This window comes from Epinephelus moara, chromosome 22, assembly GCF_006386435.1.
Source record: "Epinephelus moara isolate mb chromosome 22, YSFRI_EMoa_1.0, whole genome shotgun sequence".
Classification (NCBI taxonomy): Eukaryota; Metazoa; Chordata; class Actinopteri; order Perciformes; family Serranidae; genus Epinephelus; species Epinephelus moara.
In genome coordinates this window covers 31,335,025-31,347,677 of record NC_065527.1, presented here as the reverse complement: position 1 = coordinate 31,347,677, position 12,653 = coordinate 31,335,025, and the positions used below count along the sequence as shown (strand labels likewise).

At 41.0% G+C, this 12,653-nt stretch overlaps 2 protein-coding genes across 4 annotated transcripts in view; one reads left to right on the top strand and one right to left on the bottom strand.

The window, feature by feature from the left end:
* LOC126383971 (collagen alpha-1(XIV) chain-like) overlaps positions 1 to 12,653 on the top strand; it is an 849,933-nt gene that overhangs the window by 375,890 nt on the left and 461,390 nt on the right. The gene's annotated exons all lie outside the window — the stretch shown is intronic.
* The window catches only part of LOC126383942 (ATPase family AAA domain-containing protein 2-like), a 32,885-nt gene continuing 21,477 nt past the window's right edge, over positions 1,246 to 12,653 (bottom strand). Inside the window, exons 19-28 of one of the 3 annotated variants that reach the window (XM_050034705.1) lie at positions 11,154 to 11,339; positions 10,904 to 11,039; positions 10,584 to 10,780; positions 9,532 to 9,691; positions 8,454 to 8,576; positions 7,709 to 7,774; positions 6,374 to 6,775; positions 3,692 to 3,822; positions 3,177 to 3,305; positions 1,246 to 1,508 (exon numbers count right to left, since the gene is read on the bottom strand). In XM_050034705.1, coding sequence (XP_049890662.1) covers positions 1,476 to 1,508; positions 3,177 to 3,305; positions 3,692 to 3,822; positions 6,374 to 6,775; positions 7,709 to 7,774; positions 8,454 to 8,576; positions 9,532 to 9,691; positions 10,584 to 10,780; positions 10,904 to 11,039; positions 11,154 to 11,339 — 1,563 coding nt within the window. In that variant the 3' untranslated portion in view covers positions 1,246 to 1,475. The other 2 variants (XM_050034706.1, XM_050034708.1) reach the window with 2 other exon arrangements.

The following is a 12,653-nucleotide window of genomic DNA, read 5'->3' as shown; positions in this document are numbered from 1 at the left end:
TCCTGAATGTATATTTAATATTATTTGCATATATTGTATGCGATTCTTATCCCTACTTATTTTGTATAGTCAATGTATGTGTACACTTATTTATATTTCTAACTTTACATACTCGTTTTATACATTGTATTGTAGCATAAGGCACATATTTTTTTTTTTTTTTTTTTTAAAACACTTTACATACTGAACACATTATACATACATATTTTAAACATTTGACATACTAGGGTTAACATTGTGGCACGTTACCTCCAGGGATCGATAAGGTATGCCTGATTCTGATATATTTATTATATACAGTATACTATAATTTAATATTAATAATAAGTTTTCTTTCATTAATTTATATTTCCATCATATTGTTTATTACGCACATCACTGTTTTGTTTATTTAAACAAAACGCCAACTCAGTGTTAAGGTTTTTGGCTTCTTTTTTTTCCATGTGCGACAATTCCAAGTCATTTATTTTTAAGGTTTGTCTCTTAAGCGGAAACGGCCGTCGGTGTACCGACATGAAGTTCACAGATTTATTTGCATGCGTCGTTGCGTCATCGACACACGTCAGGAGAGTGTTCTAACTCTGTACTAGTACAGTGAAGCAGGCCGACTCATAACGTACTGATGTAGTTATGCAAGAAGTTTCAGTCACATACTGTACCGAAGACACCGGAGCTGTAATTCATTATTCACAGCCGCGAAAAAGTGCTGAAATCCTTTCCTCAAGGCAAAGTACTGACACTACAGTGTACAAAATACTCGTTACATCTAAAAGTCCTGGATAAAAAAGTAAAAGTGCATCAGTATTATTTTAAAAATGATACTTGCAGTATCAAAGTGACATTATGTATTATTACGGATGAATTAACATGTAAGCAGAACTGTTGCAGGTGGCAGTTGGGTACACAAAATTGAATTATTGTATAAGATTTTGTGTAGTTTAATTTAGAAAAATCATAATTTGTTTTGTTTGTACATTTGTTTTACTAAATTTAAAGTGAATTTTATCAACAGCTGTGAAATAACTAGTTGAATAAAAATTAAAAAATACCTTGAAGCCATACTTGCTGTAAGCAAAGTGCTACACCACTGATTACCTGATGTGACATCTCAACAAATGTAATCTAAACTCATTCAAATTTCAACAAGCACCAAAAACCATGACCTGACAAAAAAAATAAAGAAAATACGAAATGCTGTGAATACAAAGTGATATTTTTGCATAACAGAAAACACACAAACAATGATTATAATTAAGCCTTAAAAGCACTTTTATTCAAGTTTTACGTAATGATTAACGAACACTGCACTGTCATAGGGATAACTCTTATAAATCGCTATCATTAATAAATACTCCACTATAAATAACATCTTACACAATAAATATTGAGGTAAACTGATACACGTCAAAACACGAGTGAATAACTCCCTGTTTGAATGCACTGAGGTTTTATTAAAATAGACTTGGTGTGGGAGATCAACAGAAGTTGTTGATTTCTTTCTTCATTTCCTGGAAAAAAAAAGACAAAAAGGAAAATTAAAAATGAGCATAAACATAAACCTGTAAACCTACTGAATACACACAGAGAAAAAGAAGTTCTCACTGCAGTGTGAAAGTTGATATTTGTTTTACATCATTTGGTTTTTGCATACACATCACTGTTCACTCTAGTCAATTATAAAATAATAATGATAGCTAAACCAGAGCTTCCTGACAAGATACTTTTTTAAATGACCAAGACAACTGAGACTAATGATGAGAGAGGAAGGTTGCACTGATAACAAGCCACTTCATTTTATTTTCTGCTACCCAGCCTTCATCAATGTCACTGGTGACACACAGATGATCCATTTTGTGGTAATTAGCATTTTGCATCTGAGGGTGCTTTCACACCTGCCCTGTTTGGGTTGGTTCAATCCAAATCAAGTTAATTTGCCCCCTAAGTCAGTTTGTTTGGTCAGGTGTGAACACACTCACTCAGGTGAGCACCAAAACAACCGGACCAAGACCACCTCTTCAAGAAAGTCTTGGTCCGGTTGTTTTGGTGCGCACCTGAGTGAGTGTGTCCTTGATGTGTCCAGGCTTCCTGTTAGCCTGCACGATGTTATGCGTGTTATGCGTGACTAGTTAACAGGACGACATTCAACTAATGTGATGCAAAGTTGTTATTTTGTCAGCCTGTAGCCAGCTTACTTAAAGGAGCTATATGTAAAAAATCTAAAGCAAACAGTCGTAAAATCCTCCTAATATGTCACAGAGACTAAGGAATAATGTTCATATAACATACTGATCTCACCGACAGCAATAGTACAGCCAGAATATTCGCATTTAAAAAACATTCTTACAGTCTGCAAATCATGTTTATGTTTTGAATTTGTGTTTTGGCCTGTTGCGCCACCCACCGCCGTCTACCAGTCACACAGTCAGTAGAGTCTCAGCATCAGTTACAGTTACGACTGAGCTACAGCAGCACGGCAAGCAGCATTAGCAGTGTCCCGGTACATAGCATTAGCAGCCGGCTCCTCCTCAGCTGTATCCCGGCAGCAGCGTTAGCAGTGTCCCGGTACATAGCATTAGCAGCCGGCTTCTCCTAAGCTGTATCCTGGCAGCAGCGTTAGCAGCAGAGAAGCCGGACTTGCTCGAACAGTCCGCTGGAAAACCGAAGATCAAGGACGCGGTGAGGCGGCCCTGCCATGGCAGCCGCCCCTGGGGAAACAAATCAGTCTCCAGCGTGCCGCTGTCCAGCAACCTGTGCAGTAACCGTTCTGGCCACATTCTTACATACAGCGCCTTTAATGTTAAGCACTTTCTCGTCTTAGATGTCATGGGAGCCGAGCTGCTTGCAGCATAGGTCCCATCCACAAGATTCAGCTCAACATCAAGCAAAACATTTGGGTTCGCAAACAAATGTTGTTAATTGTCATGAATGCATTTTTAATCACAAATTCAGTTTACTTGCAATAAATAATGCATTTTTTGATTGCAGCATCGAGAGTTTTTCTCTCAAATGTAATTGCAGTGTGAAAAAGTGAGCTGCAACCCTTTCCTGTTTGATTGCATTAATTAAGAAAATTACCTCCACATGTCCTCAGTGAATTCTGTGAGGACTTTGCTTTGCAAGACTTTGCATAAACATTAAAAAAAAAAAACCTTTCTGCCTCGGTGTGATGGTCCTACCTGAATGAGTTGTGTCTTGTTGTAGTTGTTTCGGTGTCTGTAGATGCACTGAGCCAGCAGAGCGTAGAGCTTCTCTAGCGGCTCCACCTCAGCGCCCTCTGTTTTAGTCACGGCTCTGCTGAGGAGATCCTGAAACACACAACAACACCACCTCTAAATACTTTTTAGAATCATTCAGCATGCTTTCAGTGATTCAAAGAGGTCGTGTGTTGTGCTCATTGACAGCTGTGTCCCAGTTTTTGGGTGGCCAAAAATTAGGATATTATGATGTCATCTTTCATTGCCGCAGCAAGAATAGTGTTTAAAAAACTCTAATATGTCTTCATTTGACAAATGTTGAGCAAACAGCTGCTACCACAGCCTCCTTGTCAATTGACGGGACAGAAAAGCCACTACTTATTAGGACAATTTCCTCATTGTAACACACATATCATACACAGAAGGTGACATCTGACTGTGTAGTACTGTATACGTACTGTAACCGTACATTTATCCCCACAACCGCATGGACTCACCCTCAATTTGCTGTGATTGATGACCAGCAGTGGTGTTTCTACGTCGAGGATCTCCTCACATCTGTCTCTGCTGAACAGCTGCATTTGCTTCAAGGCGGCCATGTTGGCTCTTGTCTCACAGCTGTTACTCTCTTTTGAGGAGAGAGACATGGAGAGGAGGATGAGGCAGAGATGGGATTTACTCTTCAGTTTTAAAAGTAGCATTCAGGCTGTAGCTGATCAGCTTATGCCGTTTATAATGACTCTATCAGTTTGGGCAAAATTCAACCTACATTTTTCATTTCCACAACAGTAAGCCACCACAAGCATGAAGCTGGCGTCACACTTGACCAGAAGCTTACAGTAAGAGTGAACTGCAACATCGTCTGACCAGGGACCTTTGTTGCATGGTACCTCCCTCTTTCTACATTTTCTGTCTCCACTGTACGTTGTTATTTAGATGCAAGTGCTCTTCAAGGGGACCTATTGTGCTTTTTTTCAAATTTTCTGTCATATACATATATAACTGGCAGGAGGCCCTAGGTTAGACCCAAAACATGCTGGAGAGATTACATATCTCATCTGGCCTGGGAACACCTCGGGGTCCCCCAGGAGGAGCTGGAAAGTATCACTGGGGAGAGGGATGTCGGGAATACTTTGCTCAGCCTGCTGCCCCGTGACCCAGCCCCGGATAAGCAGCTGCAAATGGATGAATGGATATATATGGTAAGGATGTTCAAATCAAAATTTCAAATCACATGTCCAATTGTGTTCAGAAGACTCTATTGGTAATTTTTCATAGTACACTGTTACAGTTATTCCCCAGGTGTAACGACAGTGACCCAGACACGCTGACCAGTCAGAGCAGACTGGGCTTTTTCAGAGGGGAGGCTATACAGAGTGTTTCAGACAAAGGGTAAATACAGGTGTTCCAGGACAGACAGTATGAGGAAAAATAAAGCGTTTTATGAACATTAAAAGGGTTCCATACGAAATTCAGGACGTATGAGTTGTTTGCACACTGTACTCTACGTGGACGTGGCTGAACCAGCGGCTAGCAGCAAGTGGTGCCAACACTGTAACAGTGCTGATAGTTCAAATGGAGGAGACCGGAGGGTGAGAGCTACGCTTCTGCGTCACCAGTGGGACACACACATGCACTCTTCTTAGCTAGGCTGGCTTAACACAGAAAATCACAGATAAACACGGATTACAACAAACACACACAGAGCAGTATGACTTCATTCTCTGCTCAGGACGCCATTACTCCACTATATCTTTACATAGTAAACAATGGTTTGCTGCTATATTAATGATCTGAATGTCACATACAGAACCTTACAAGTATGTAAACATTCATTCATTTGTTATCTGTAACTGCTTGCCTTGTTAAGGGCTACGGGGGGGCTGGAGCCTATCCCATTGGGCGAGAGGCAGGGGTACACCCTGGACTATTACAGGGCTGACACATACAGACAGACAATCGTCCACGCTCACATTCACACCTACGGCCAATTTCAAGTCACCTATTAACCTGATCTGCATGTCTTTGGACTGTGGGAGAAAGCCGAGGTTGGGAGAAAACCAACTCTGCCATGTACTAGCAGAAACTCAAATAAGCAAAAAAGCCTTTGAAAGTAAAATGCCGTTTTTGTTCTTTTAATAAAAATTCATTGCATCTTGTCACTAGTTTTCCTAATAATCTTAAAAGTTAATGTGAAATTTGATTTATGAACATTTTTGGTTTCAAAAGGTTTGAGAACCTGTGGGTCGACCACTCTGCTCACCCTGTCTCCTAATATACATCATCCTGTAAGTGAGTGTACTACTGGTGCTACCAGGTTAAAGGTCAAATGTGTGAGATTTAGTTGGATTTAGTGGCATCTAGCGGTGAGGATTTCAGAATGCAACCAGCTGAAACTTCTCTCGGCAAGAATTCCGTCAGTGTTCTTTGTTTAGGAACTTTTTACTGGACGCCAAATTTTCCGCAGAGGTCTCTTCCTCTCAAACAGACCAGGCAATTAAAACTGGTAAAAAGACTGAATAAAGCAGTTTCATGTTAAACAAAAATCTGTGTTTTTCCAATGCTTTCATTGCAGAAAGGCAGCAAACTACAGTAGCCCATACAAAAACACAAATGTTCCTATCTAGAGCCACTGTGTGATTTGTCCGTTCTGGGCTACTGTAAAAACATGCTGGTGCAACATGGGGATCTCTGTATAGATATAAATGGCTCATTCTAAGGTAACAAAAATGCAATGACTATGAATTCCAGGTGATTATAAACTAAAGAAAACACACATATTATATTATATTCCATTTCTGCCAATATATCCCCCTAAATCCTAAATCCACACTGGACTGTTAAAGAGAGCTTAAGCCCTACATTAAAGTGTATTTGGACTAATCCAAACACTCTTTCGCTCTCCTCATGAATCATCTGAACTGTATATTTCCTTAGATACCAGTGAAGGTGCTGGCTCGATGCCCAGACTTTTGCAGAGTCTGACGCTTTGGCCTGTTGAAGCTTGTTAAGCAACAGCAGAAGCAGAGGCAGTCGTCTCACTTTCACTCCCTTTTACACACTCTCCATCTGCAGTGATGTGAAGGTGCAGCAGCGAAGCTTGGCGGCAGTCTGGCAAAGACCAGTTAGTAGAGTAAGGCCCTCACACACTGCCATGGCGCTTTCTGACATATACAGACCTATTTTGCTCAAACGAACCCCGTTCACCTTCGTTTTCAGGTTCGGGGGAATCTTTGAGGTCCGGGTTTGAAGCCTCAGCCTCCTTGTGGGGACGATGTCTGCAGGCTCAGGATGGTGGTACCCGTTCATTCTATTTTGGATATCCGAGACACTGTTTATGTTGTGGTGAAACCCATTCAGGTTGGCTGTCAGGTGCTCCCTGTCACTGCTCTCTGACGAGGTCGATGAGCTATTCACCACTCTCATGTTCTCCTCTAGGCCGGACTCAGAGCTGTCCCTGCTGAATGTGTAGGAAGAGGAGGACGAGGCAGGGCTCGTTGGCTTCTTTTTCTTGGTTTTCTTAATGACACCGGTGCTCCACTTTGATTTTTTTGGCTGTTTATAACGTTTTTTCTTGCAAGCTGCAAAGAGAAGTGAGTGGAGGGGAGGGGAGGGCCGAGAGAGAGGGTCATTAGAAAGAGCAGGTAGTTAAGGCCAGAGGACGCTGAGAATAATCAAACCTCCTCTTCTCTCCACTTGATCTCCCCATCTTCTTCTCTTGACTTTTCATCTGCACTCTCCCTCTGCTGAAGCTGCCTCTTCCTCTCTCTTCCTCGGCTCTTTCACTCTGAGGCTTTAACAAAGACTGCAGCTTCATGTCCTTGGAGCTTTACTTCACCTTCACTTTCACTTTTGTTGGATGAAAACTGAACTTTTTATTGCAACACAGCAGCTATCAATGCTAACAATATATACAATCTTTTAAATTCAAAATTATTCAAAAAATGAGACATTTGATAAAGCCACCCGGGCCGTCCTAACACAAAAGTCAGAAATTTAGGCAATCATTTAAAGAGGTCCTGAAAAGTCTAACATTCTATCAAACTTTTCTATTGTCATTTTTCTACATTCAGACAGTCTGAAAGCTCTTGGCTTTCTTCCACTTGGCCAAAAATTTAATACTGGTGAGGTAAAATGTTCAATCTTTGTAAATATTCATTCAAGTTTTTCTAACCTTTTCTTGGCCAGAAATAATAAACTTTACTGACACTGAGTCTAAAGAATAAAGCACTTTTCTTTCAAAAATAAACCCTACATGTAATGAAATTAAACTGCATTTTGGGGCTCCATATTTGTAGAGAAAACTACCAAGGACACTTCTTGCTAAGGTTTTTGATTATTTTCAATAACATAATCATCCATGCTTCATTACTACATGTTGACGCTTGAATGGGAGGAAATAAGTTGCCCCAGTGCTGTACTTTCTCACCTTTACACATCACTAAAAAAACCAGAGCTTATTCCATTTTCCTTTAAAGAAAACAAACACACTTCCTCCTTTATAATGCACTTACGTCGAGGGCTGTTTGTGGTGAAGACGCCATTAGCCTCCTCTAGGTAGGCCTCAGTCCCACAGGAAGCTGAAAGTAAAAAATAAAAGTCTTAGTTTGTAGTAAAGAGGTTGGTATGAGTAGCAGCTCACTGGGGTCTTAACTTTTCCCTCAATGAATTTCAGACACATCTGTGTCAAACATCTTGGCTCTCGTCAAAGAAACAAACATACGACAGAAAACTTGGCGTGTGGTCATTTCCAGCAAAGCTCTGCATTTATCAGTATGGCCATGAGCACAGGTTAGGATTGCATCTCAAGTCAGTTCTCACATCATGTACGCAAGTTTGAGTCAGCGTGGACTGCTGGTGCATCAAAGTAAATCTGGCTGAGTTGGAGATTTATTAGACCATATTCTGACTGACATTTAAGTATTTGCAGCCACATATTAGTAGCTTAAAATTGCATAGTCACCACATGGATGTATGCCTTCTATCACAGCTGGCAGTTGTCTGGCTCTGTGGGACTGACTGCAGGATGGCCAAAGACTGGACACCACCTACTGTCACTGTCGTGATTTCATGCTGTTGTCCTGTTTGTTTTTATGTTGCTATGTCACCCTGTGTTGGGTTGGCTGGGTCTCACTTGCAAAAGAGGTTTTAATCTCAAAGTTTCTAGGTATATGCTGCTTTTGCTGCAGCTAAGAAACAAACAAACAAAGAGAAGAAAAGAGACAGAAGTGAAGAAGAAGCAGTTTCAGGAAGTTTCACCTCTCTTGATGCGCGACTCTTTGATCTCCTCACAGGCTCTCACAAAGTCCTCGTCCAGCTCGTCTCTGATGATGGCATGCAGCATGTCCCTCAGCGTGAACGCACAGTGACGGATGCGGCGGTCTGACACACACACATACACACACACACACACACACACACGACACACACACATACACACACACACACACACACACACACACACACACAGTTACACATAAGTAGTAAAATACTTTTTACTAGTTAAAAGAAACAATTTGTCTTGTATACTATTGAAGATATTAATTCCTATATCCTCATATACATCATTTTATAGTAAAGTGTATGAAACAATACCAAAAAATAAAAAAGCTCTCTAAATGAATTAGTTCAAAAAACAAAACAAAAAAGCAGCAAATTCTCACATTTAAGAGGGTAGAATTGGGGAATATTTGGAATTCTTGCAATATAATCGACCCAAATGATTAATTGATTATCAAAACTGTAGAGGATTAATTTTCTTTTGATCAACTAATTGACAAATCAATCATTTAATTCAGCTTTAAGATACGACTGCTTATTTATTCACCACAGGGAGCATGTTCCAATCCAGGTTATTTTAGCTGTAAGACCCACTTCTCTCACCCGACACAGTGAGGGAGGCTCAAAGAGAGATTTTCTGATTATATATTTTTTTTCCAGAAAATAAAATCTGCTGATTTCACAGTGAACTGGACACAATGACTAGAGTGAAAATGTCTGACTGTCAGCAGTTCTGCTTTATGAAATGAGTGGATGTGATGAATGAAATCAATGCAGCATCAGAGCTTTCACCTGGATTTACCTATTCAGGGTGAGACAGTGAAGATGTGGAGAATAAAAAAATCAAGATGAACTCTTCAGTGGAAGGGGAAAGAGAAGTCATACACATTTCTAAAAAATCACAGGTAATATTCGGTCATTTTGAATAAAGTTTTGAAAAATACTTGCCATGCTGATTACTGTCATGGTGGCTAAATCGCTCCCGTACACATGCCTCCTGTATTAACTGAAAATTATTTTGGGCCCTTTGGAAAAAGTATGGATGCTCATTGCTCACCCATGGGGTCACTGTCAGGGTTGTATGCAAGGGCATTCTGCCAGATGAGGTCTGCATCTGCCATGAACTGGCCGATAGTGACGTACTTCTCCTGGTCGATGTTTGTCAGCAGTGTTGAGAGGTCCATGGGCACATCGACCACCAGCATGTAGTCTGGGACCTGGATGGAGATGGGGGAGAGGAGACGTAGGCAGAGGGAAGGAAGAAAGGAAAGAAGGAAAGGTCAGAAGGAAGGACAGAAAGAGAATGGGATGGAGGGAGAGGGAGAGGGAGAGGGAGAGGTGATATGAGGACTGACTGTTGTTAAAAATCAAAGGTGGAAGTGTACAATCATGCTGAAGGTACTCAACTTTCCTCCAAAAGTCTGCCTGAATATTTCATCAACATGGCAAAAGTTTCTGCTGACAGTGTGATGCTGCTCATGAATCTAGAGTTAAACTTACATACTGTACCGTTGGTATTGGTCATTATTCTGCTCTATTTCCTGTGTGCATTAGAGTCAATCTAGCCTTATTTATGGATGCAAATTGACAATTTATATAATAGTTAATCACTGGGTGTTACACTGAAGTCTTGAAAAAAACTTTAACTATCACATCTCCCCAGCGAACACATAATCCAAAAAGGGGAACAGTCTTCATGAATTGGAGTAATCAGAATTAATGTTTAACAATAGAAAAACCACACCAAAATATCTCTTTACAAACTCTGACACAACTCATGCAGTGTAATCCAGGTCCCAGTTATCCAGTCATATGCTCAGTGCTTCTCAAACACACATTTTTGCAAAAATTATTTTTGCTGAAATATTTTAATTGGCTTTGTTAGACTAGAGTAAATTGTTTTTTGGTATTGTGGTTTGATTAGAACTGGGAAATATATGGATATTAATAATAATAATTATAATAATACATTTTGAGGGGCAGGATTGGTCTGAGCTCATCTAAATGTATTAAATGCAATTAAGAAGTTGGCAGGCATGCACATTTTATACTTTTTTATATTCACTGCTCTGCTTTTCTCATTAGGTTGACTAAATAAAATCCACTCACCTCCACTATGTCAACTGGTTTGGTGAAGGTCTTGAAGCGTCGGTCTAAAATCAGACGCTCAGTGATGTTACGCAGGAAGTGGCGGAGCTCCCGCAGCACGTCCTCCTCCTCCTCCTCCAGGCGGAGGAGTTCCTCCTCAGGCAGCTGGCGGGGGGGAGGCGGGGGAGCCAGCGGGAGGATCTCCGTGGCCTGAGTCACTGAGAAGTGGAAGAGGTCAAAAATATCATTAAAAAATATCAATGCTTTACTGTAAAATCAATGTGATGGTTAAATCCTCTAATACTCTGGTAAAAGCACCCAAACAAGTTGGAGTCACAGACATGCTCTGTTCTTTGAGGGTGGAGCCTCAGCCGCCTGGTTCAGAATGAGGTCCTGGAAGAAGTCGGTCCTTTCCTGCACGGTGGGGACACTGATGGTGTAAACCTCTCCATACTCCTCCCGAAACAGAGAGTGAATCTGAAGATAGACACAAGTCACCTCAAAAAGGCTGAAAAAGCAGCTTCCATCTGATGCCATAAATGTGAGAGGAGAATGGAAAACATTCTGTATTATTTCAGACTAGCTGCTCACCTCTGGGTCCAGCTGCTGATGGGGGACACTGCAGGTGGCTAGGAGAAGGATGGGGGAGAGGGAGGGGATGCTGTCCAGCAGGCTGAGGAAGGAGGCTCTTAAAGAGGACCCCGCAGTCTCCCACCACTGCTGGATGTGTGGCATGTAGAGGACGCTGGGAGACGTTCGCCTGGCCTCGCAGAACACCTGAGAAGGCAGAGAACTTTATGTTGTTTACTTCCTCTAAAATACCTTTTTATGTTTTGTTCTGTTGGTTTTCTGTAATTCAAATTGAAAAACATAAAAACCAGGATTTACAAAGGTATCGGACACTTTTACGGCTAGTAAGACCTTTTTAAGATCATTTTTAACCAAATTTAAGAGTGATTCTTGAATAAAATGTTATCTTTTTCTCATTCAAGCACTGCAGATAAGTATAATGGTAAACTGTATATAGATGCAGTCCCATGCAGAGGAAGGTTTTATGTAGCAATATGGATATCATAGTGAGTTAAATTTTGCCAACAAGTTAGTACAAGTATAAAGTAAAGATTTAGGTTCAGTGGTAGGTTTAAAGATTCGTAAAATCAGAAATATAGACTTTCACGCCAAAGTGCTTGACTCATTTTGACAAAAAGAACTTAAAAGATCGATAAATGAAATTAGATAAAGTGTTTGTGGGAATTAGGACCTCACAAATTAATGAATTAAGACTATTCAATTACTTTTAAGGCTTAATATTTTTTTAAAGATATTTTTTGGGGGGCGTTTTTGCCTTTAATTGATAGGACAGGTAAGTGTGAAGGCGGGAGAGAGAGGGAATGACATGCAGCAAAGGGCCACAGGCTGGAGTCGAACCCGGGCCGCTGTGGAAACAGCCTTGTACATGGGGCGCCTGCTCTACCCACTAAGCCACCGACGCCCCAGAATTTTCTAATTTAAGAAATTATAAGACTTTAAGGACCTGCAGACAGAAACTAATCATAACAAAGCATAATCATAAATCTTATGCAGTTGCCTGTCATCACCACCAGATGTCACTGAAGGATCTAGGGAGATGTTCAGCCCCACCTTTAACCTAATTTTATACACCTATCAGCCAAAATTTTAAAACCACTGGCAACTGAAGTGAGTAACTTTGATCATTTCATTACAATGCAATGTTCTGCTGAGAAACCTTTGGTCATGGCATTCATGAGGATGCCACTTGATGGGCATCACCCACCCAAACACTGTTGCAGACCAAGTAAACCCCCCTCATGGCAACAACACTTAGCAATGGCAGTGGCCCCTCAACAGGACAGTGCATCATGTCACACCACAAAAAACTGTTCAGGAATGGCCCGGGGAATGCGACAAAGTGCTCAAGACATCAACCTGGCCTCCAAATTCCCCAGATCCCAGTCTGATTGGGCATCTGTGGGATGTGCTGGTACCCCACAGGTACCCCTAATCCACAGTGGGGCCTCCTCGTATCGAATTGGTTCTGACCTGCTTAGGCACAGATGCAGGACCTTGGGA